At 40.2% G+C, this 22,926-nt stretch overlaps 1 protein-coding gene across 1 annotated transcript in view; it reads right to left on the bottom strand.

Annotated features, from left to right (window-relative positions):
- Window positions 1-3,563: 3,563 nt before the first annotated feature.
- Window positions 3,564-22,926, bottom strand: part of DENND5A (DENN/MADD domain containing 5A) — a gene marked incomplete at its 5' end in the record, with an annotated part of 60,326 nt that continues 40,963 nt past the window's right edge. Inside the window, 12 exons of the mRNA XM_009078919.1 lie at window positions 3,564-4,225; window positions 4,965-5,133; window positions 5,965-6,088; window positions 7,324-7,406; window positions 8,057-8,238; window positions 9,422-9,540; window positions 10,097-10,242; window positions 12,152-12,273; window positions 15,966-16,094; window positions 17,082-17,166; window positions 18,551-18,635; window positions 22,335-22,487. Of these exons, the coding sequence (XP_009077167.1) occupies window positions 4,042-4,225; window positions 4,965-5,133; window positions 5,965-6,088; window positions 7,324-7,406; window positions 8,057-8,238; window positions 9,422-9,540; window positions 10,097-10,242; window positions 12,152-12,273; window positions 15,966-16,094; window positions 17,082-17,166; window positions 18,551-18,635; window positions 22,335-22,487 (1,581 nt within the window). The remainder of the gene's footprint in view (window positions 4,226-4,964; window positions 5,134-5,964; window positions 6,089-7,323; window positions 7,407-8,056; window positions 8,239-9,421; window positions 9,541-10,096; window positions 10,243-12,151; window positions 12,274-15,965; window positions 16,095-17,081; window positions 17,167-18,550; window positions 18,636-22,334; window positions 22,488-22,926) is intronic.

Below are 22,926 nucleotides of genomic sequence, written 5' to 3'. Positions count from 1 at the left end.
AGGTCACATACAAAACTGTACAAAAAAGTTCTCCTGAAAAGAGACACTAAAATGTCATACCTACCTGCACTCAGGCAAATAAGAACAGCTGATCAGCCAAATTACAATAACAAGGTCTTGAAAATAGCACATTAATGCTATTTTTTCATGTTAGAAGACAAATTTTATTGCAATTCAGCATATGAGCTACACCTGTAAAACTGCTTTGTATATCCAATTCACATTTAATGTCCAATGGATTGAAATGTCACAGGAAAAATAAAGGAAAACAGTACCTGGTTTTGTCATTATAATGTAAACTTTGACATGGCCTTAAAAAACCAAGCCAGTGATTTCCCCATGTAGCAAAATATATAGTTTATAAGGTATTGATGCTTTATCTTAGTTTAACAGCCAGTCTCTAGGTATAAAATAAAGAACTACAAAGATGTGAAGTACGTGTACAATATTCTCAAGTATTTTCAAGTATCCTATAGTATCTTCACTACGGACAAAATTCATTTGACAATATACAGAAAAAGTAAACTCTGAATAGTTTCACTGCAGAAATCTTAACTTATTCATGAATTCAAAACACACAAAAAGTATGGATCATCCAGCCAGTACATCTCATTTGAACAATTTGAAAAATATGTTTTATAATGGAAAAAGTTGCCAAATAGTCTTCAATTCATGAGTATGTTTTCAGCCACAGAATGTGGTTCAGGTTATGGCAGGTAAAGGCTTTTTTTTGTATAAACTTATCATCAGAGTATTTCACTACATTTAAATCAAGTCTGTATTCATTTGCATTTTCTTTTTGTATAAAGTATCATTGTATGTACTCTGACAGCATTAATCAAAGAAGCATAAATAACTGATAGGTGATAGCCTTGGGTTTTCCCCCCCCCCCTCAGATCAGGTATGAGCCTGTAAATGTCTGGCCAATTTAGCACTATATATTTACTGCAGTATGAACTGCTTATCTTTCATCATTATATTTCTCTCTAGAAAATGCATGTGTGCTGTTAAAAAAAAATTATCATCTTTTCCCAGTTAACTGTTACCAAAAGATCCACACCAAACAACTGAACAGCACAGCCACATTAACCTGCACCTACCAAACCTGTCTCCTTGGTTTAGAAAAGTACAGGGCAAAAATGTTACAACTGCATTATTCTGAACAAAGGGAGATGGATTTTATGAGCTCTAGTTTATGAGCTCTGCTGACTACACCAGTCACCTAGTTCAGCAGAATGGCACGGAAAAAGCAAATGCTGCATCTTAACCTTATTCCATGCGACTGATGCTAGGAACATTCATGAAAGAAGTAAGTTGGTTTGTGGCAAACACTAAAGAGTGGTAGGGATTATGGTTGCTACTACAGACTGGACTGTTCTTACACATGCCAGCCAAATCTCTTCCCAAAAACCTACCACAAACTACCACATAGCAATGTGTGTTTAATACCTCAGACTTCCTTGGTTGCCTCTGGATCCAACAAAACCAGCTTTTATTCTGCTGCATTTCAGAACCTTCTACTGGGCCTTCAGGGGAGCAAATCCTTTCAGACTTAGAAGTCCATAGCAAAAAGTGCTTTGAATCCTAACAGGATTAAGCATAGGTCCCCTGTGAGAGAAGGAGAAGGGTCTATCTCAAAGTGGTTTTTCCTGTGAAAATAAAAGTAACTGAGGAGCTGGGAAGATGACCTCTGTGTCTTCCTTTTGCACCTGGACAGCCAGCACACAGGGTGCTGCCACTGATGGACAGCTTCATCCTCATGAGCTAGCCAAGGAACCACCACCTGGGAACCAGCAAACCCCAGCCTCTGTCCATCCCAGGCATAGCTGTCATGAGGCCAAAGGACCCACACCAAAACAGCCATTAAACCACAAGTACCATGTCACACTGCACGAACTTGTGTAAAGAGGAAAAAAAAAAGAACCTTAATTCAGGGTAATTACCTCATGCGAGAGAAAATTAATCCATACTTAATACTATGAGATATATGGTTTTAACAGGGTCAACTAATCTAATAAGGTCAAAATATTGAACCCTCCTTTTACAGGCCTAGTAAAGTCATCTTAGAGATAGCTGAAAGCACTGTAAAATGGAGTGTTTTGCTATGATTAATACATAAACAAGCAATTTGGGGCAAGTGTATAAAGGCTATCCCAACATATTAAGCTGAATACATGAAATTCTTAGAATGAAGTAATGAACTACAACTGTTTTATTTTTCCCCTTCCAGAGCTGGGGAAAAACAACCCCGAACAAACAACAAACCCAAACCTGCACACAACAAAATACTTCCATGAAATGCTCCTGTAAGCTCCATGCTGTGAAAGAATTCACATCCACCCAGCATGAGGACGGGCTTGGACATTGTTCTCACATCCTCCTGATGCTACTGTGACATCAAAGAACAATCTTGCTCTGGTAAGTAGTGACAACGAAACTTCTCCATTTAATAATGAAATAAATAGGACAAAAGTAAAAATAGTCAAAAATTTAATACATGTGCTACACTCATAAATTAGGGAAATAAAACTATCACAAGAAGTGACTAAGCTGCAGGTAAAGAAAAAGTGCTACAATATTGTATGAACCAAAAACTTGGACTCTGCTTCTCAAAAGAGAGACAATACTGAGATAAGTTTATACAGCGGAGACCTCTTAAATACACAGCCCTGAACATCTGTACAGTAATTTGTGATGGTGATAAATCAGCCTGTTGTTAGGTCACATATTCATTTCAAAGAGATTTTTATCAGAGGATTCAAATGAACAGAGATACCTTTAGGCATTTGCCAAGTTCCAGATCTCCAATAAATTAAGCTTTCAAAATGTTTATGTGTTATACTAGAAATGGACTACAGCTTTCTCTGCTAAAAACAAAAGCATCCCAAATGAAACAGACTGTGAAAACAGGATCCAAGACATATGTATTCAAAAGGAAAAGAAAATAACCTTAATACTCACTGTCTTCTCAGAAACATTAAGAAATCCTTATATTTGTTAGTAAGGTATACCATTATTATTTCAAGGGGGCATAAACATCTTGATCTAGTCATCTGGCACTTGGGGAACCCATGTCCCTCTTGGTTAGCAGTCAAAAGAATTACCAGCAGCAACCATATATTAAACTTCAAAAGGCTGGTTCAAGTGGAAATATATCTGTGTTATGAACCATTATTCCAGGTTTTTCATTTAAGTGGGCTGCACTGTAAATTCTGAGTTGCAACATAATATAGCCAGTTGTATAATAGAAGATTTGTTTTTTAAAGACACAAAACACAACAATAGGTTAAATAAATAAAAGAGAAATCAGTTAAAAAACAGGCTTAATTTCTCCCTCTGTGCAATTACGTACCAATATGAAAAATATGACTATGCTCTCTGGACATTTCACGATTCAGTCTCCTGGATTTCACTGAAAGTAATACTGACAACAAAAATAAAGGGAAAAAAAATTGTTTACAAATCAGTGCTTGGAGCTATTAAAAAAAAAAAAAAGCACACATCAGATTTGTAGCTCCCTTGCAGCAGAACATGACCAAATACATTAAAAATCAAACATTGGTAATAATGTTAATATATAAAATATTAGTTTAAAAACTATAGAATGACCTTCTCAGCAGAAATGGAGTGTATACATTGGGGTCTATGACATACAGCATATCTGAAAGCAAGTTCACAGAATGCTGAAAGGCTCACTGCACATTTTCTATGGCAAGGAAATACTGCAGCTTTAAAATAAGCTGCACAATACTCATCTCTATCTCTTTCACATGAAAGTGTGTAAAAAGCAAATCAGCAAATAAACTCTAAAATAGATTTATACCAAAATCCTCTTTTTTACATTGAGTTTACAGCTTCTATCCATTTGCCTGTACTACTTTTGGAGTTTCCTTCAAGAAAAGTCAAAGTTGCATTTTTGGGCCATGAACAAGTTCACGATACAACGTACTGGCAAGACAGAACTTTTGCATACTAATGAGATTCACTGCTTGTTGCTTTTTTGTTTTTTTGTAAAGTTAGTTTTTCCTGGGGGACAAGAGGTCAGATGTCAATTCCTTTGACAAGAGATGCCTCCAGCGTGATGTTGAACTCCTGCAAGGTCTGCAGCACTCGAATCAAAGAATTCACCAGCGTATGATCCTTGATGAGTGCTATGTCTTCATACATCTGTGCTGTAATGGGGCAGTCTGCAAGCAGGGCGATCCAGTGATGCAAAAGGTGGTCTCTGACAAGGTAGCAATTTGCAGTTTGGAAATAAAAATAAAGCCAAGTTAATCCAGCATCTGCACAGGCATGATTTTTATTCTTTGCTTTCTAATCAGACCTACCACCTCCTCCACTCAGTTTTGTAAGACAAGGGAAGGGGGAGTAACTGTCTGTGGAACTTGTTTAAGTAGGGAGCATCCACGACAGACATGTTTCTAGGCTTTCCACCCCTCACATCAAAAGATACAGTTCCCAAGAGAACTAGAAGTCCCAAGCAGACCCAAAGTCACTAGCCCGCTCCATTGCCTTTGTGTCAAGAGGCTTTTAGATGGTCCCAGTTTCTCTCCCACCCATCTCCTACAATGAGTAGATGGAAGGTGGGGAATTCACCCAACCATTAACTGGAGAGGCCTCACTGATGGGTGGTTTTCTGACTCAGTGTTCTGATTACACTAGCTGTACACAGGAGGGAGACTGTTCACACCAGCCTACTATCTTTCTCTCTTGATTCAGCTGCTCAGCTCTTTGGGTATGCAGTTCTGTACCTCAGATTTCCCACACTTCACATACCTAAGAACTCAGGGCGTGATTCACTTGATCCTTCCCTAGTTACAGCAAAGACTGTTAGAAGGAATAGTCAAACTGCACAACCCAGCAGTTACATGCCTTTGTCTTACTAATATGCAACATCCTTTTCGTTCTGTTAAAATATCAATAATAATAATACCAACAACAATAATTAAGAAGATTCCTCATACCTGGCTCCAAGACACACCAGCATCTGAAACTTGCCATCTTTCCCAATGTTTCTAGGGGTGTTGTTGATAGCAGTGATAAAGCAACAGAAATTCCTGGCCCTTGTCTGCCAGTTCTCTTCTGGGACCATCTCATTCTGCTCAAGGGTCTCATAGTATGTTTGTGCTTTTTCTTAAAAGAATGGTGGGAGTAAATGAAGTGTTATCAGTGCATATAGGAGAAAGTTAAAGTTGAAAGCCCTAGATTCATAGCTCATCCATGAATTTCCTGAATAATGACATTTAGGCATTGCTTTTTTCTGTTTGATTCTGTCTTGTGTTCCCCCTGTGCAAAACTGGGATTCCACTTCCTTCCCTCTAAGTGGTGCTAAAGAGGTACATGTATCTCCTGAATTCTGAGTGCTTCAGCAAAACGATCGTATAAGGAGCACAGTGATGCCAAAGCACCTACTCAAAACACAGAAGCACTATTAGAAAGAATTCCTTTTAGAAAAGATGTTTGTGATGTCAGTTGATTTTTCAGCTCTATGTCAAAGGACCTAGACCACTCTGAAAAATGTATGCTCATAACCCCTTTATTACAATGTCCAGGAAGTATCAACAGCACTCGATCCATCTGTTGTGCTCTGTAAGGCAACTCAGCCTCTTAGAAGTGTGATTTATTGTTTTCACTATGCTCAATTATGAACAAGGTTACCATACATCAATTCACCAACTTATATAAATAACTCTTCCTCACTAAGAAAGTTTGGTTTACACTATTAGTGCTAGAAGGACAAAGTCCAGTTACTACATTAAGTACAGAGCCAGCTTTGGCAGAAGACAAGAGGCTTTTTTCCCCTCAACAGCATGAGAAGGTAAGAGCTCTTCTAGCAATTCAGCTGCTGAGATGCCTCCAAGTATGCTGTTCACACCAGCTGACACACAGCAGCAATGATAAGGAAAACAGATGGATGCATTTCAAAGATACAAGCAGGCTCTGGTATGTCTTCCTCCCACTTACCTAAAAAATCCCAAATAAAGACGTTTTTGAAGAGTCTTGGTGACTTAAATCCATGCTGAAACACTTGTTCCAAAGCTGAAACAAGTCCATTTTCTCCACACAGCAGCAGCGTCAGACTGCCTCTCTGCCAGGCACACACAGAAAGCACACACACTTATTACCTCAGTTTGGAAGTCTAGAACACAAGTGTCTCATGCAGTCTATCAAGCTTATAAATAAACAGATGCCTAAAGGTACAGTCTGCTGTCAAACAGTGATCCCAGACAGGACTATCCAGTTCTCACAAGTCCCGAACATTCAAAAACGTACTGAGCTCCCTAAGAATGAGGCTGAAGAAAGCAGTTGTCAGGGCCTCGTTATCATCAAATGAGGCCTCAAAAAGGCCAAGACAATGAGCAGGGTTTACCTATAATAATGGCCACTGTACAGAAAATCAATAAAACATTTTCCTCTTTCTTAAGCAATAAAGATCACAGATCCACCATAGCAGGTGCCTCTGATTGTTTGCTAGGAAGAAAACAAAAATTCTTCTTTAGAACATGATAGCAAATTCTATTATGCATAACCACTTGAGATTATTGTGTCAATGTGATCACTGACCAGAATTATACTGTATGCGAATCTGTTATGCCATGCTGAACTTAGAAGATATGTGCAGTAGGAATGGGAGGACCTATCTGTAAGAAATGAATGACTTTCAAGAGCCATCCACACGGAGCCACCACTGCTCTGCACCACTGCGGCTCACCATGGCTGGACTGTGCTTGTTTGACAAAGGCAATGCTGCTTAGGTTTGCTTAAGAAAGTCACTGCTGTATCAGCTGATTCCATGTGTAATGCAGAAGTGTACCAGAGTCTTTCAGAGCACTCTGCTTCACTTGCATGGGGATGGGGGTGTTTACAGGGAGGTCTTCTATGCTGCTTTTCTTTTTTTTCTAAAGTGGTCCACAGCTTTTCATGTTTTAAGTAGCAAAGAATGCAAAACAGACATTAAAAACCCACTCAGAACTCAGCACAGATGTAAACCGTCAGTTAATTCAGAACAAACTGAACAGAAGGCATTATTCTTGACATTGGCACAGGTAGAATCCTTGGCAGAATTTGACTAAAAACACCATTTCCAATACCAGACTGTTAGCACTTAATTTAATAGAATGCTTCAGTTAGCAGCAAAACAGAGGTATTTGATGCCATGCTATCTCATCACTGTAGTATCAGTATCTAATTTTTGCTCTGCTGAATGAATTTTCAAGCACATGGCTGTTCATTCAGTTTAGGCATTTCTGCTACGTATTCTCCAGTGCTTACTAATAAGAGTTTTAAGACAGGAGGGCCATTACACAGCAAACAACTCCTCACCTCCTTCTCTGGCTTGTGGAAATGCTTGACAATACCATTAACAGCTTCACCAATAGCTTCTTGTATCTGACCAGTATTTAACTCTGCAAGACACAAAAATATATCCAGTCACTTTGTTACAGCTTCAGAAATTGTAAACGTGCATGAGGGACAATGCATACCACAACGTATAGGAGAGCCAGTATAACTCATACTGCTAGTGAAAGAGTCCTGGACTGTGGGTAGTGGAAATCCAACTCTACTTTTATTTACTGTTGAGGAGGCAGAAACGGAGACGGTTTGGGTTTATACTGAAGTTAACACTGTGGCTCTTTAACACAACGACAAGCGGAAAGCCTATGAAGGTAAACCACTAGGCAGCTTTTCCATCCCTGACGGACAGACAGAGACAGGGCAGTGAATTTCTACCTTCCTCCATAGCATTCATTCCACAGATGAAGGACAAAAATACAGAAAACACCAGCAGGGCAGCTAAGCACTAGACCAGGAGGCCAGAGACACCTTCCTTCCATCCTTGAAGACTTTCAAAACTTGAGCAGATAGAATAGGTTGCTCAGGATTGTAATTTGGAAGTTAGTTGGACTTTGAGCAGGGTGTTGAGCTAAGAGAGTTTCACAGGTCCTCTCCAAGCTGCAGTTCTAAAAGACAAGAAAACCTACAGTTCTATTTGCAAGTAGCTGCTCTCAGGCAATGATGCAGAAGAGTACAAGACAAGACAATCCCCACCACTCACTTGGCTTATTGCTTGGTGATATAGTGACAAATCTTCTGATCATGCTTGGGGACTGCTGCAGCGGAGGGGTTCGGCTCTGCCGCTCGTCAGCCTCGGTGTGGGAAGTCAGCAACTCTCCCACCAGAATCCTCTCTAAACTGCCGTCATCCATTCCCTTCCCAAGCCACCTTCCACAGGGAAACCTAAGAGCATCAAGGAGACATGTGGATCAACCCAGATTCAATTCCATGCCAAAGATTTTCCAATTGAAGTTGCCTACAACACAAATCCCTCTAGTATAATTATTAGAAATACTTCATTCTTCTAGCAATAAATAAAGTATTTGGTTCGGCTTTTGCCAGCAGAGGCAGCAAAACAGCTTTTCAGTTCCAAATTTGTGCTAAATGTTGCACTAGATGATCTGCAAAGCAAACGGGCAGGTTTTGCTTGACTCCTACATGTAACACATTACTTGAGGGCTGCAGAGGAAAGAGATGTAGAAGGGAAGACCCACTACATCCCTTAGATTGGTGATGAAATCCACCTATGCTTTCATTGAATACACTACACAGGAGGTCAACCACAAAAAAAAACCATAAACATAACCCAAACATATACTTAAATGCCGAAACACCAATAGTTCTATTGAACTAGGATATTAAATCAGACACTACAAAACACACCTGGCTCAGTTGCTCATTATCACTTTCTCTGAACCAATGTTGATGTCAGTTTAATCAGCTTAATTGGAAAACTGAACAGCATCCAAAACCAGAATCTTCCCTTTTCACTTAATTCCAAATGAACGGGCATGGAGAGCTGAGTGGCCTTCCCTGCCAATTTGTCATCAACATGTGCCTTACAGTTTCTCTAAACAAAGGACAGGGCATCAAACTAGGCTGTACCTAACACGGATACATTTAATTCTCACTGTAAATCTCATTCCTTTACTTACACTATGCAAACATATGTTTCTACGCTCGTAAGCTCTTATGTTCCAGCTGGTGTCCAAAGGTGTGTCTGTAACACCTAGAGCACTAAGTCCTAACATCAAATACCACCTACATCTGGTAAGCAGCAAGCTCTGATTTGCTATTTCTTTCTTGGGCTCAAGGCAGATTATTTTTAAGATGCACAATAGTCAACTCATCTTCTCCATCAACAGTGTCAGGCTAGACATGAGCATCTGCAAACTGAAAACCCTGTTTAATTTTGTAAGAACCATGACTTGTTTAATGCCAGAAGCCAAACGACCTTCTAAGCTACCAGAGAGCAGCAACTGTAGAGTCCCAGGAGATCAGACCTTTCTAATCAAACAAGCTCTACTGTGCCAGCTCCCTGCAGAAATTCTACTTACCCAACATGAAATGTCAGAGTGATACTTACTTGTAAGTATGCCCTGTGATTTCATTTCTGACCATAACATATTCCACGAGCCACTTGGCATACAGCCCTGAATTATCATGTCCTATTTGCACCGTGGTCAGTTTTCCCAGGTTCTGGCACTGCAAATTAAACAAAGAGTTTGTCAGAGTAAACTGAAAGCAGCACACTGGAGGAGTGAACTATTAGAGAAGGTGTTCAGACAGAAATGTGGTTCCTGGCTTCTGACTGCATGACTGATTCTGGGCTTTTAGTAGTAGGCTGCTTTACTTGGTTTTGTTTGCTTGCTTTGTTTTGTTAAATACTATTTTAACCAGCACAGAGAAGATCAGCTGAACTTGATTTTTTCTATTAAATTATACCCAGTGCACACGCACAAAAACCAGAGCAGAATCACTGCTCTCTTTCCAATGGAAGAGGATAGGACACCTCCCACCATCACAGCAGTCATAACATAAAGACAGCCTTGTCCATCCTTGCACTAAGGACCTGTCAGTCATTTTTGCCTGCGTGTTACTAAACATAGGATAAATTTACTCTGTGCAGGCACAGAAGTTTCTGTCACTAACCACACAGACTGAAGATATGGAATGCATGACAAGGTGCTACACCTAGGGGAAAAGTTAAAATTGAACAAACAAAACATCCAAATCATTTTTTGTATCAAGTAATACAAACCTCAAAAGTCATTTCTAATATATTCCTGGGAATCTGCAGGACTCCTGTCTCACCCAGTTCCCCTGAGATACAGATCCAAGGATTGGCTGTGAACATTGAGCCACCAAGTTTCTTGCTAGGAACAATCAATATATGGTATGGTATCACTGCAAACACAAGAAGATACAACACTTCAAAAACAAAGAAGGATAATTATCTAACCTCTTTTAGTGAAGAGAAGGGCAAAAGTCAAGTCATAAAACAATATTGCAGTACCATGAAATGTTAAACCAACATCAGAGCTGCTATTTAATCAGGCTAACATATGCACACTAAGCACTGATTGACAATGGAGAAGTATACACATATACAGCAGTCACTAAAAAGCAGAGTTGACAGCAAAAGACTGTCAAGTGAAAAACGAAATATGGATGGAATACGCCTTCATAAGGGTATAATCATTTTTCATTTACCAGCCTCAAAACATGTCACGCAGACGGTTACTCGTCCTCGGCTTCGAGACAAGGCACTATTCCTTTATCCAGGACTGCCCCATAGCTCAGCACACCACGCGGTGCTCACCTAACTGCCTGGGGGTCTGCACACAGACACTGCACAGCTGCCCCCAGCTCCCACTCACCCTCTGACTGAGGCCTTTGGCTGCAGGCCTTGCTTGCAGCAGCATCCACCACTGTGGCTGACCAAATTCAGCAAAAATACAATATAATGCTGCAAGTTTCTCTGTACCGTGTCGCTCTTCATTATGCTAACTTTAAGACTGCTTGGTTTTTAAAGAGAACAAACCACTTTTTCCCTTTTAAATAGCACCACACATGTACTCCAAGGGTTTCTGGTCCCCTCTTTTACCTGTGACTAATTCAATAAGTATCACCTGAGCTGCAGCCCCATCTCTGGTTCTGGATGTATGTGCTCCTGAAGAAATGACTGTGCTCTTGCACTGCCTAACATCTCCTGCACAGCCTGTTAACCAAACTTTTATAAGAAAACCCAGTTCTCTGAATGCTCACTGTGTTTCTTGGCCGTCTGCCCTTCTTCAGTAGTGCATAAAGGGATTACAGTCAGGGCTTTTCAGCTGAGGCATTTAATACATTCCTCCCTCAATGTCATCTCAGCTGTCAGTGCCCTCAAGAAAGCATTTGGTAGTTAGATTTTCTTAAAAGCTCGATGCTCATAGCATTTAAGAATGAATTAAAATGTTTCCATTTTTATTTTCTGTGCTGATAGTCTTCAAGTAAGTGACAATTTAACTGCATACAACAGACCAGATTTTACATTACGCAGAACATGCCCACAAGTCCAAAAGCTATTTTGCTTAGACTTGTGTTTGTTTTCATACACACAAATATGGATCACAACATACCACCACGGGTAGCTCCTACTCTGGGGCCATGGGGGCCCTTTGCACACACCCTCACCCCCAATTTTATTAGCCTTGCTGAAGTCTTTCTCTATTTTTCCTTGCCAGTGACGTCCTGTGACAGGAGGCACACAAATCACTGAAAACTCTGTAACACATTTAAGTGCCAACAACAGCTTAAAAGTTTATCCAGGGCATCTTTTTGAAAAACAGAAGAACAAAAAAATGGAGGAATTCAACGTGTTGAGGAGTTCTGATGTAGCCCTCAACGGGCATTCCATCGTTATCCCAAACTCAGAGACAGGCATGCAGCAAAGCAGGTCGAGCATGAAACAGGAAAAGTTTGTTTTAGTTCCTAGCAAGTGTTAAAATTCTTACCTTGATAATGAACAATCTATACTGTTCTTGCTTAGCATCATGCAAACATGTCCATCACAAAATTTTCTCTTGAAAACTCTCCCCCAATTAAAAGGATTAAAGCTGCATATTTTACCAAGTGAGAAATAAAAGCCTTTAGTGACAGAGACAGACACTCCTGCCCATCAGAGAGGATCACGGAAACAGCGATACAGCATACACAGACGGATCCCAGGAAAAAAAGCAGAACAATTACATTAAGGCATGTTGCTCAGAGCTGTTTAGAATTTGGATAAGGACTCAACCAAATCTGGAAACCAGAGTTCCAGGGAAATACTTACAGATTGTTGTGAAAACATTGGTAAAGCAAAAGTAATCAACAGCATTGAATGACAGGAGATGATATAAGAATTGTTCTTTCTCATCATCACAGCGGAGGAATGCATAACGCTTGTAGAGTTTTCTGACAAAGCAAAACACATAATCTGTCATAGTAACAAGATGCTTTCAGTGAAATGCTTTCTATTGTGCATATTTATTAGGTATACCATGAATAATGGGCAGGCAGTTACAAATGAGAAGTGATACCGGTAGAGTCAAGAGTATTTAACATGCCAAGATATGCTGAATCTCTGCAAGACTGAAGTCTCCCAATTCACCTGTCCAATTCACATTATCTCCCACCCCTCGAAAGCAACTTTTGGTCTAAGGTTTTGGTCTTCTCCCACTCAAAAAACACCCCAAGATGAAAAAAGGAAATTTGTACTTTCTCTAAAAAAAAAAATCTTAGTTCTTTTAGCCATGTAAAATGACAGAACGGAAGTGAAGAGAGTCCTCCTAAGTTACTTCTGAGCAGAGGGCGCCACGGAAGAGGTCCCTAGCACACAAGACAGCTAGAAGACTCTTTTCACAGGACACACTGAGGCAAATTCTGGGGCTAGCTGCCTGTATGAGGTTATAGATGATAACCCAGGGCCTATAACAACCCACACATTAAGCTAGGGAATAGCTTCAGTGATGACAGTACACAGCTTCTAGCATAACCAAAATGAGAGACATGCAAAGGTGGCCTAAAGTCCTACTGTTCCCTTTCACCAAGATGCAAACTCTTTGCTAGGACTCCAATGTCACACTGAACTGCAACTTGTTTTAAGTGGAAATATCAGAAGACTGTAGCACAATGGCCTTCTCTAGTGGAGACACTAATGCCTATGCAGAAGATTGCACTGCAAACAGAAACAATCTTATATACTTCTTGACATCACTCAAACACATTAAAGAAATTAACACTGCAAGATTTGCAACTGAGAAACCTTGAAAAGAATACACAACCTCAACCTTTTCATGTGCAAATTTTGACTGAAAATATTACTGAAGTTACTCACTCATATACAGCAATCGCCAATCTTTTTGTTAATTATGCAACCAATAAATAATACCAGTGTTGGTAAGTAATCATAAAAGAAGAGCATGCCAAGATGTATCAAGATCCAACTGATGCTAGAAGAACATTCAAACCATCACGAACGCAGGAATTAGGTATTAGAAATGCTGCCACAGCCATGGATAGGTTGCTCCTGCCAGGAGAGCATCCTGACAGCTCCCCTCCATTTCAGAGATCAATTTACAAAAAGGTCAGCAAGAGACTCACAAGACAAACTTGCAAAACAAATCCTTGATGACCAACATACAGGCATACTCCCACTTACATAACAAACCTAACACTAGACACTGACAGGAAACTCTCAATGGAAACAGATACTGAGCCTTAAATCAACTTAACCTGCCTGCAGCCACAGGAGAGGCAACCCCACAGAGGTCTCACAGGTGCCCAAGTCTTAACAGAACAACCTGAGCCACAGGTTTGACAGCCTGTCCAGGTATGTGCTGTCCTGTCTTTTCAAAGGGTAAGGTGTCTCAGTTTCCTTATGCACGTAAAGGTGTCAGGGCAGTGAAGCTGTGTGATTTCCTCCTGTTCCCTAACTCTAGTCCCTTTGCAGACTAGCAAGAAACCAAACACATTACAGTTTTCTTGTATTTTTTTAGCAAATGCCAAGTAAAGAGAATGGGTTAATTACAGCATCTAACAGTTGCTTCAGAAAAGAACACCACAGACTCTGTAAACTTGCACAAATACTTTTAGTACCTCACTGAACTTGGCACTGCTTCCTCTAAAAACAAGTGGAGCACGCTTCAAAACCACACTGCCTACAACAGCTAAGTTGGGGATCTATGCAGCACAAAGCACATAAGATTACGAAGAATTTATGTCATTCCTGTGCAAGTTGTTCCTTTGTTTTCACTTTCATTTTAAACGTATTTTGTTGCTGACTCACTCTGTTCCAAAGAATCAGAATCTGCCTCCTAGATGAGCAGTATTAACAGAGATGGCCAGTGTTAAGACAGTTGGGTTTTTTTCCTTCTCTTTTTGGTGGGGCATGGAACGAGGTGGTGTGTGAAAAGTCCTCTGCCAGCACTGGTTCTGCATGGGACAAGCATTGCTAAATTTAACCTGATCTGAACTGTTGACTTTACTGAAGAGGCTTAACCTTAATTTAGAGATAGAGGTAGATTTATTCGCTGCCCTCACTTTGTCCTTCAGCTTTTCCTTGCTCATTGCTGAAAGGCCACAGCTTCATCAGGAAGTCCAACAAGGCAAATCTCAAATAATTAGCAGCTGGGGCTCAGGGGGATTAGGAGAGGGAAGAAATTCCTTGGAAGGTGGTGAGTGGAAGGAGAGGAAAGGAAGAGCAGAGAGCTGTCTCCTGTAAGAAGTCTTCAATTAAAGCTAATTACAATTACTACGGCTTTTAACTTCCACTCAGTGAACAGTATAGCTAACCTTACCAGCAAGACTTCTTTTTGGCACAGGTTACACTAAATAAACCTCAAACTGTTACTCCTAACACCGTTAGTATTACATGCGGCCTGTACTGTAATTCATACAACTATTAACGAAATGATTTATGTTCACAAAGGTAACACAATGTACATGTGCTCTGGACATCACCAAGTACATAGGTCCTTGTGCTGAGCATTTCTCCTTCTGCTCTTCAAGATGCATTCTATAAACAGAGCACTTTGGACAGAGTTTAAGCCTGCAGTATTTAGAACTGTCTACTGGTTCAAGTCTTACGTTTTCACTCACATTCTTCTCCTCCTCATACATCATATACTTGTCTCCTTTTCTTCCTACAGTATTCTTTAAAGAGTGTTTTGGAACTCAGTGGTTGGGTCTTTCCATAATTCTTCTATTACTTCATACAGAAAGAATTAAAAGTCATATTTTGCAATGCTTAGGAGAAATGATAAAAACAAAAATTGGGTCATAATAGCAGGTATTTGACTACTATGACAGCCATTCACTGTATGTTCTTAGGAAGGCTATTCTACTCTGTAGGAGGGGACAAATAAAGCTAAGGCACTGTCACTTTGATCTAGAGATGCAGATGATCATGCTGTGAAAGATTCAGATGGAGGATTTCAAGAAAATAAACAGATCTCGTGAGCTTATGGCCTCAAAATGAGATGCAACAGCCTTCCTAGTCGCCACCAACGTACTGCACATGCACTCTTCATTTGCTTTGTTAAAATCAACTTCTGCTGTGGTTTATCTACACCATTTTACATGGCACTGAAAGGAGTTAAAAGGATGCCTCAGATTTGGAGACAGAAGATCCACAGAAGCACATCTGGATGTGCTTTTACACTCTTCACATCATGACATAACTGCAAACAGGACCTAAGCTGCACTTTGACATGCAATGCAAAAACATGCCAACAAGCCAAGGACAACAAACTATCCCCCAGTTCCAGAAAGGGGGCCAAGATAAAAAGCTTGACTCAGCAAAGTAGTAATGCTTGGACATAGGCCCCATTTCATGAAATAAATCCTTAGCAACTTTTGAAGATTTCATCTCAAAGTCACAGTCTACACTGACAGAACTGATTCTGTATGTGAGGAACCCCAGCACAGAATCCTGACTCCAAACAGCTCATACACTGGTACAGAGACACACCTGGGAGGTAGTTTATTTTGTGCCTTCTACATACTGCTAAGCAGATGACAAAATAGTCACATCTGGGTTTTTGAAGTCAAACAACTAAATAGATTTTAATTTTTTTAAAAGCTTTGCCCATGATAAACCATCTTACTTTGTGAGTTCATGATCAGAAAGCAGCTGCTTCAGATGTCTAGAGAGCAACTTCTTTTCCATAGAGAGACGAACCCAGGCTCTGGCCTTGCCAACATCCGTTTTGATCTCACTAATGTTCTGGATATGCCTGGGGAAAAAGAAAAAAAGATAACTTGCCTGGTATTGTCAAAGTGTGACAGCTCTTTTGAACCAAGCTAGGATGCAGAAGTTTTGCAAAGAACACAAAATATCGGGTAAATTATTGGAAAAGGGACAAAAACACCTTAATATTCAGCACTACTGAAAATCCCTGCATATCTAGCTCAAAAAGAGTAAAAGCCTGAAAAGGAATATCTGCAATGCAGTGCCCTATTTACAAAATTCTAAACCAGGCCCATTGTCTCACATGATTTAAGAATCATTCTGGACCTTATCAGTGCAGTATTTATGGCTGAGCATGTTGGAAAATTAAATACTGCATTAGCATGCTTAGTAGTATCTTTTCTTGCATACAAGACACAAACAGTATGTTTTAAAAGGACAACCAAATCCTCAATTCTCTCCTCCCTACTGAAAACAATTAGATGTTGGTAATGAAATAGAAGGAAAGAAAAATCTTCTCAAGGTTATTTAGAAGTTCTGCACATTGGTTGTTTGATACACTGAAAAGAAGGCATTGGGCAGAAGTTATATTCACACTACAGTACTCACTGTTAGATAAACCCATTCTTTAGATTAATCAAGTTCTTTAAACTGTTTTCTTCACCGAGAAACAAGAATGGGCTCAGAACTATGCAACCAACTTGGAAATGACTGGGAAAATGCATATGCTACACTCACACCTCTGTGAAAATAAACCAGTACAGAATACTTTAACAATATGAAAAATATGTCATGGTATTTCCATAAGCTGGTAGCTGTGACAATATAAAATCTCCTCAGTATGAAACATGCTTCTGTAAAGGTCAATGAAGAAGTTGTACTAGCTAGTTTAAAATAGTTCAACAGGTTCCTTTCCCCACATCCCACTCCTGCTGCACAAACACAGGCTTTTCTGTATGGTGCATCGTATGCACAGAAACAAGTATGCAAACCTCATTAGGCTTCTGTGTTGGTTTTAATAGTTCAAACTCACCTCATATCCTGGATGAGAGAGATTCTAAGAGGTGACATGGCTGGACTGGTATCAGACTTTCGCCTTTCTGAATCAAGTAGTATTCCTAAATACAGGAGAACAGAATTTCTTGTTAGCAGAAATCCATCTAAAGAGATTAAAATTAATATAAAAAAGTGAATTAACTCTTGTATTATTAGTGACTCTGTGAAGATACTGTGGGACACTTCCACTCCAAATGACATGAAAATCTAAGATGCCACACAGCTGGTTATGCAGATCAGCATAACCATAACTGAGCAAAAACACATTAATGAGCTTAGATTCAGCTGAAATTGTTATGACATCAAAGGGCTTAAGACATAGAATAATCAAGTTTTATTTTCTAAAGACCACACTATTTTCTTTCTGTGTAGTAAAACTGACTGGCACAGCTGACACCAGAAAACAGTGTTTAACCTGTTTTACTCAGTACATCACACATCACATGCTTACTGACAATTACTCTGCACACCCATGTAAACATCACTACTTTTAAAACAGCACATTAGGAGGTCTTCAAGCAGGATTCTTGCTCTTTCAAATCCCTCTCTCAAATCAAGTTGCATATTAAATACAGTCCCTGCCCTGAATCCCAAGTTAGAAAGCATAAAACTGTAACTTCATTCTGATGTGGAAACCACTACAAACCAAGCAACAATCAGGGGACTTTAATACCTTCCAAATCTTTGATTTGGATTGCCTATAGGACCTTGTGCATGTTAGTAATGCTCAGCTCTCTGCCTACAGTAACTTTAAATAAACAACACAAGGCACCCACTGCCTCCCCCAAACCCACTGTTCTCTCCAAATTCATATCCTATGCCCCCACCTGACACCAGAAGTCGTGTTTAAAAATTACACTAATAACCCTAGAAACAGATTATCAGTGGATCTTATGTGCAATATTACTTCTACTGCAACACTTAGGTTACAGAAAGTAAAGCATTTTTCTTCACTTTTTTTTTGTTCAAATGTCTTTTTCCTTTAAACAATAAGCCTACTGGTTCAGTTATTTTTCAAGCAAGAATGCAAAACTTCAGTATGTACAGCACAATTGTATGTGTCTATACCTGTTTTCTACACCCATCCATAACAGCATTTACTTTGCCAGCCACAGAGTGACTGTGTGTCACATGGAGGGTGGTGTATCCAACCAATCCATTTTAAAGCCTATCTTTGAAGCACCAGCTATTTCTGGTCTCTCATTACTGTGGTAGTCAGATACCAGACCCAAACAAGTGGGCTCAGTACAAATCAGTTTATTTTTCATAAACTACACTGAGATAACACACCAGGCCCCTATTAATCCTGCAGTGGACATAATACTTGATTCAGTTATACTGAGTGAAGGGCATTTCCAAGGAAAAAAAACTCTGCATGGTGTAAATCTGCAGGCAGCTCTTACTCACAGCTTTTTATCATCTTCTTTCAGCAGAAGTCAATCTTACCTGAGGCACTGAAGCTGCCTGATGTAGTTTTCCTCTTTCTGTTCTCTAGGTAATGTAACAGATGAGACCACAAAGCTGACTTTCCCTAAAATGAAAAAAATGTTAAAGAAATCACTGTCAGTTAAATTTTTAAAAAAAAGTTCAAATCATCACTGAAAGAATCAGACATGACAAAAACTTGATTTAAATATGTTTCTTCCTATAAACTCATTGGTAAAAAGCAACAATGAGACACAAGTTGGAGATGCTTGGGAGCTGCAAAGAGGTTGAGAAAGTAAAGCAAGAATCAGAATAGTCTGGGATCTAATGATTCTGGTAGCAGGAAAATGTCTGTTGAACTTCTTTCCTCATAGTTTGTTAATACAACGAGAAAACATTCAAAGGCTTGTAAAGCACTATGTACAAGCAGAGTTTTAAATCTGAGGCTATAACCTGTGCTATGTGTCTTTCCCTCCCTGCCCCTCCAGCAGTGGAATGGCAGGAGACACAGAGCCAGCCTGAGCAAACCATCCTGTACCCAGGCCAAGGTGTGTGCACCTGTCCCCTGCAGGGTAAAACAGGGCTGCAATTTTTACAACCTCAAAAGATCCCTCTGTGCTGGTTTTAGCCAGGATGGAGTAAATTTTCTCAGTAGCTAGTGTAGTGCAGTGTTTGGATTAAGAGTGATAATACTGTTGATAATACACTGATGTTTTGGTTTCTGCTATGTTGTGTGTATCCTAAATCAAGGACATTTTCTTTCTTGCATCTCATGCTCTGCCACTGAGAAGGTACACAAGAAACTGGGAGGGAGCATAGCCGGGAAGGTGACCTGAACCAGCCAAAGGGATATTCCACCCCATGGCACATCATGCCCAGCCTATAGCCAGGAAGGGCTGATCCAGGGGGAGGGACAGGGCTGTGCCTGTCCGCGGGTGTGAGCAATTGGATTGTGCATCACTGATTTTGTTCTTTTTATTGTCCATTAGCATTTTAGCTCATTCCGCTCTTTATTACTATTAAACTGCTCTTATCTCAACCTACACATTTTACTTTATTTTACTCCTCCCCCTTCCTCTGGGTTGGGGGAGAAGAGGGGGAGGAGGGAGTGTGAGCAGCTGTGTGGTTCTTGGCTACTGGTTAAACCACACCACCCACTCAGTCTCATCAGGCAAAGGACCTGGATCCCTACAAACACAGTAAGGCATCCTAAACCACAAGCAGAACAATGGAAGCTTATCAGCAAGAATACTCCAGTTCCACACACTGTAAAACCAGCTACAGCTAGAATTTGGGATATAATATTTAGGCCAAGATAAATCCATCAAATGACGTTAAAAGGTGCACCTTGCTCATTACTTTGCTTCCTTCAATCTCTGGTAGCTTAAAGCAGAGTGTGGGAAAACCTTTCACTGGGAAACTATGAAGATTCCTGGATTCATCCTAAAATATTCTTCAGGATAAACCAAAAGCTTGTCAAGCTGCAAAAAGGCAGCAATAATTGAATAGAGGTTCTCCAACACATTAATTGGAATTACTTACAGAGGAAATTAATTAGCACTACTAATCATCTTCCTAAATTACTGCATTCACCTGAAATCCCAGTAAAGATTTAGCAATTCTGCATTTCAGAAAAGCAGCAATATTATATGACCATCGTTTTATTTACAACTTTGTGCAGAACCACGACTGTAAAGCAACAACTGTCAATTCTGCACTACCAATCTCTTCTAAAATGAGCTAAGGCCTTCCCAGAGGTGCAGTAATGATGGTTCAACTTGGAATTTATTTTTTTAAAACTGTGTTTAAAAATCTCTAACCATTTCTATCCTACAGCTGCCTACAGTTGACAAAGAGCTATGGACCACAAGGGATTATTCCAGAAGTGGCATGTCTCCAAAAGATTAAATCCTAGGGTGTCTGAAACATCTGTGGTGAGAGTGATCTATTAAAAATATGCATTCAGTGGTGAAGATGCAAAAAAAATCTAGAGAAGCTCATTGTGTCTTGTGTGTACTTGAGAGATGCAAGATGAAAAGCCAGAATGGCAACTCATATAAACACATAAAAAGAGACCATGAAAAATACCAACCAGCAAAGAGTCACACCCAAAATGGCATTTCTCTCAGTAAACACACACATGCACACAGAGCCTAGTGTTCAGCAACCAGCTGCCATGGCAAGGAGAACTGCAACAGATCACAGAAAGCAACAACAAAGGATCCTGCAGCAAATTGATGTCAACGATCATGATGAATGTAAGAACTCATGCAATGTATTTCTGCTGCTTCCTTTACCATCGTGTAACTCTCCTTTAACTTCACCAAATAGTAATGACGATGCAAGCTGTATCTATAAGAGAAAGGAAGGCAGCCAAGGGAAAGCAGTGGGACAGAAAATGGGCAAGGGAATAACCAAGGCCTTCTTAAAGTCTAGACTACTTCAGTCATTAGATCCTCCATGTGACAGCTCTCCTGCATGGCACAGGACAACGAAAGGCGTGGATTCCCTTTGCACATGGAAGAATCAGTAGGTAGCTAATGTAGAACTATCAGGGTTCATCTGCAGTGAAGAGGTAAAAGCAGGGATTGGTGGAAGGAAAGCCATCCTCATTACTATGGTCAATTGAGAAAGAAGAGTCTTCCTTGGCTCACAATTGAAAAACAAAACAAAATCAATGTACAAAACAGCAGGCTTTGCATATCTCATGAAGGCCAGAGCACACAGAGAATTGGAGGTGCTACTTTATTTGTTGCTTTTTCTCAGTCATACTCAGAGATACACTGCACTTCCTCCATCAGGCCTCTATTTTATTCCACCACTATTTATTCCACCATTCAGCACTGTTTGCCAACATCTGCAATCAATCCAAAGCATTAACCTTATGAAGGGTTGGGCGTCTGGTGGTCTGAAAGGCCCAAATCTGAGTTGAAGCAGAGTATACTGATGCTCTGTCTTCTAAGATGAAAGCAGTACAGCTTCTATCCTAAGTGATATACAAGAGGGAAGGGAGAGAGTCACATGATAAATCTTCACATAGAGAACTGCTATATAGTTTGAAGGAGAGCAGATTTAAACCCTGGTGCTTGGATGCTGGCAACAGAGATACTGGATTACAGTTGTCTGGCTTACACACATTTATCCTTTACATTCTTTAAAAAAGAAAGAAGTTCTAAACCACATTGCCCTTGCTACTCCTTTGTGCAAAGGAGGAGGAAAGGATAAAGGCCTTGCAAACTCCATCTAGTCCCACAAGTGACTCCAAACAGAAGAGCATGACATACAACTACTGATTTCATACAAAACTCCAACACCTCTGGCTAGGGATCATGTAAACATCACTTAAGCACCCCTACATCATTCAGGAAGAACCAAATACCAAGACTTTTACTCTAAAGAACTAAATTATCCTCCATGAAGACTATTTCCCCACTGTCAGCACCTCTAGCATCTGCTGCCTTGTAGCCTGTGCCACTTCATTAACTAAAATATAAAGAAGACAGAAATAGCTTTTTTACCATCCTGTTAAAAAAACCCCACCAAAACTAAAGAAAAACCCCAGGCTAAACAGAAAGAGCCTTCCAGGAAGTCATCTGTGGAATACATCTACACACACACTTGCACATACCCCAGAGCAAAATGTGGAGACAGACAGAGGAACTGACATGAAAAAGATTGAGGGACACACAATTGTTTTAACACATCTATATACACAAAAGGTATTCTCTGGCAGCAGAGAAAGGAAGAGCATAACATGACTTTAGGAAAGTGTGCTCTGTAAGGTACAAGAAAATTTGTTCCTCACCTGTTTGACCTGCAGACCGTGGCTCCATATCCTTTCTAAGAGGTCACAAAGACTGGCTATCAGGGTGTTCTCTTCCACACCTGTGATATTCACTTCACCATGACCTAGCTCCACAGCTTCTCGACCCATTTTCTCAACCAACATCCTCTTGGTCTCAAAAAGGACAAAGGAGAGTTAATTCTTTCCACAGGAACTTCCAACATCACCGACACTTTTCAAAGAACCAACAAGGAAGCACATGATAAAGATCTGGGAGAATAACTGGGTGTATATATATTTCCAACACTACTACAGATTTCAATTTTTATCCCTGGTCTTCAAGCCAAAACAGCACCAGCATTCATCACTTTACAGTCTCTTCTATTTTCCTATAAAAAGGGCTTGCAAATGGGCACATCAGGCTCCACAGAGTAACTCCAAGAAAGGCAACAAGCTAGGTGCCTAGCAGCAAGGCCATCAAACACAGGTCCTGGGTGGTTTTGAAGCCTAGTGAGTGCTGGATGCACTCACCAGGAGCAGGACACTACATTCACCTCCTCCCAGGGGAGGTGAACATGCCCAAGTCCTTTCAGGTAGTATGGTGTATCATTCC

The sequence above is a fragment of the Acanthisitta chloris genome, unplaced genomic scaffold (assembly GCF_000695815.1).
Source record: "Acanthisitta chloris isolate BGI_N310 unplaced genomic scaffold, ASM69581v1 scaffold19697, whole genome shotgun sequence".
NCBI classification, from domain to species: domain Eukaryota; kingdom Metazoa; phylum Chordata; class Aves; order Passeriformes; family Acanthisittidae; genus Acanthisitta; species Acanthisitta chloris.
Note: the sequence above shows the minus strand (reverse complement) of the source record. Positions and strands in the feature narration are given on the sequence as shown.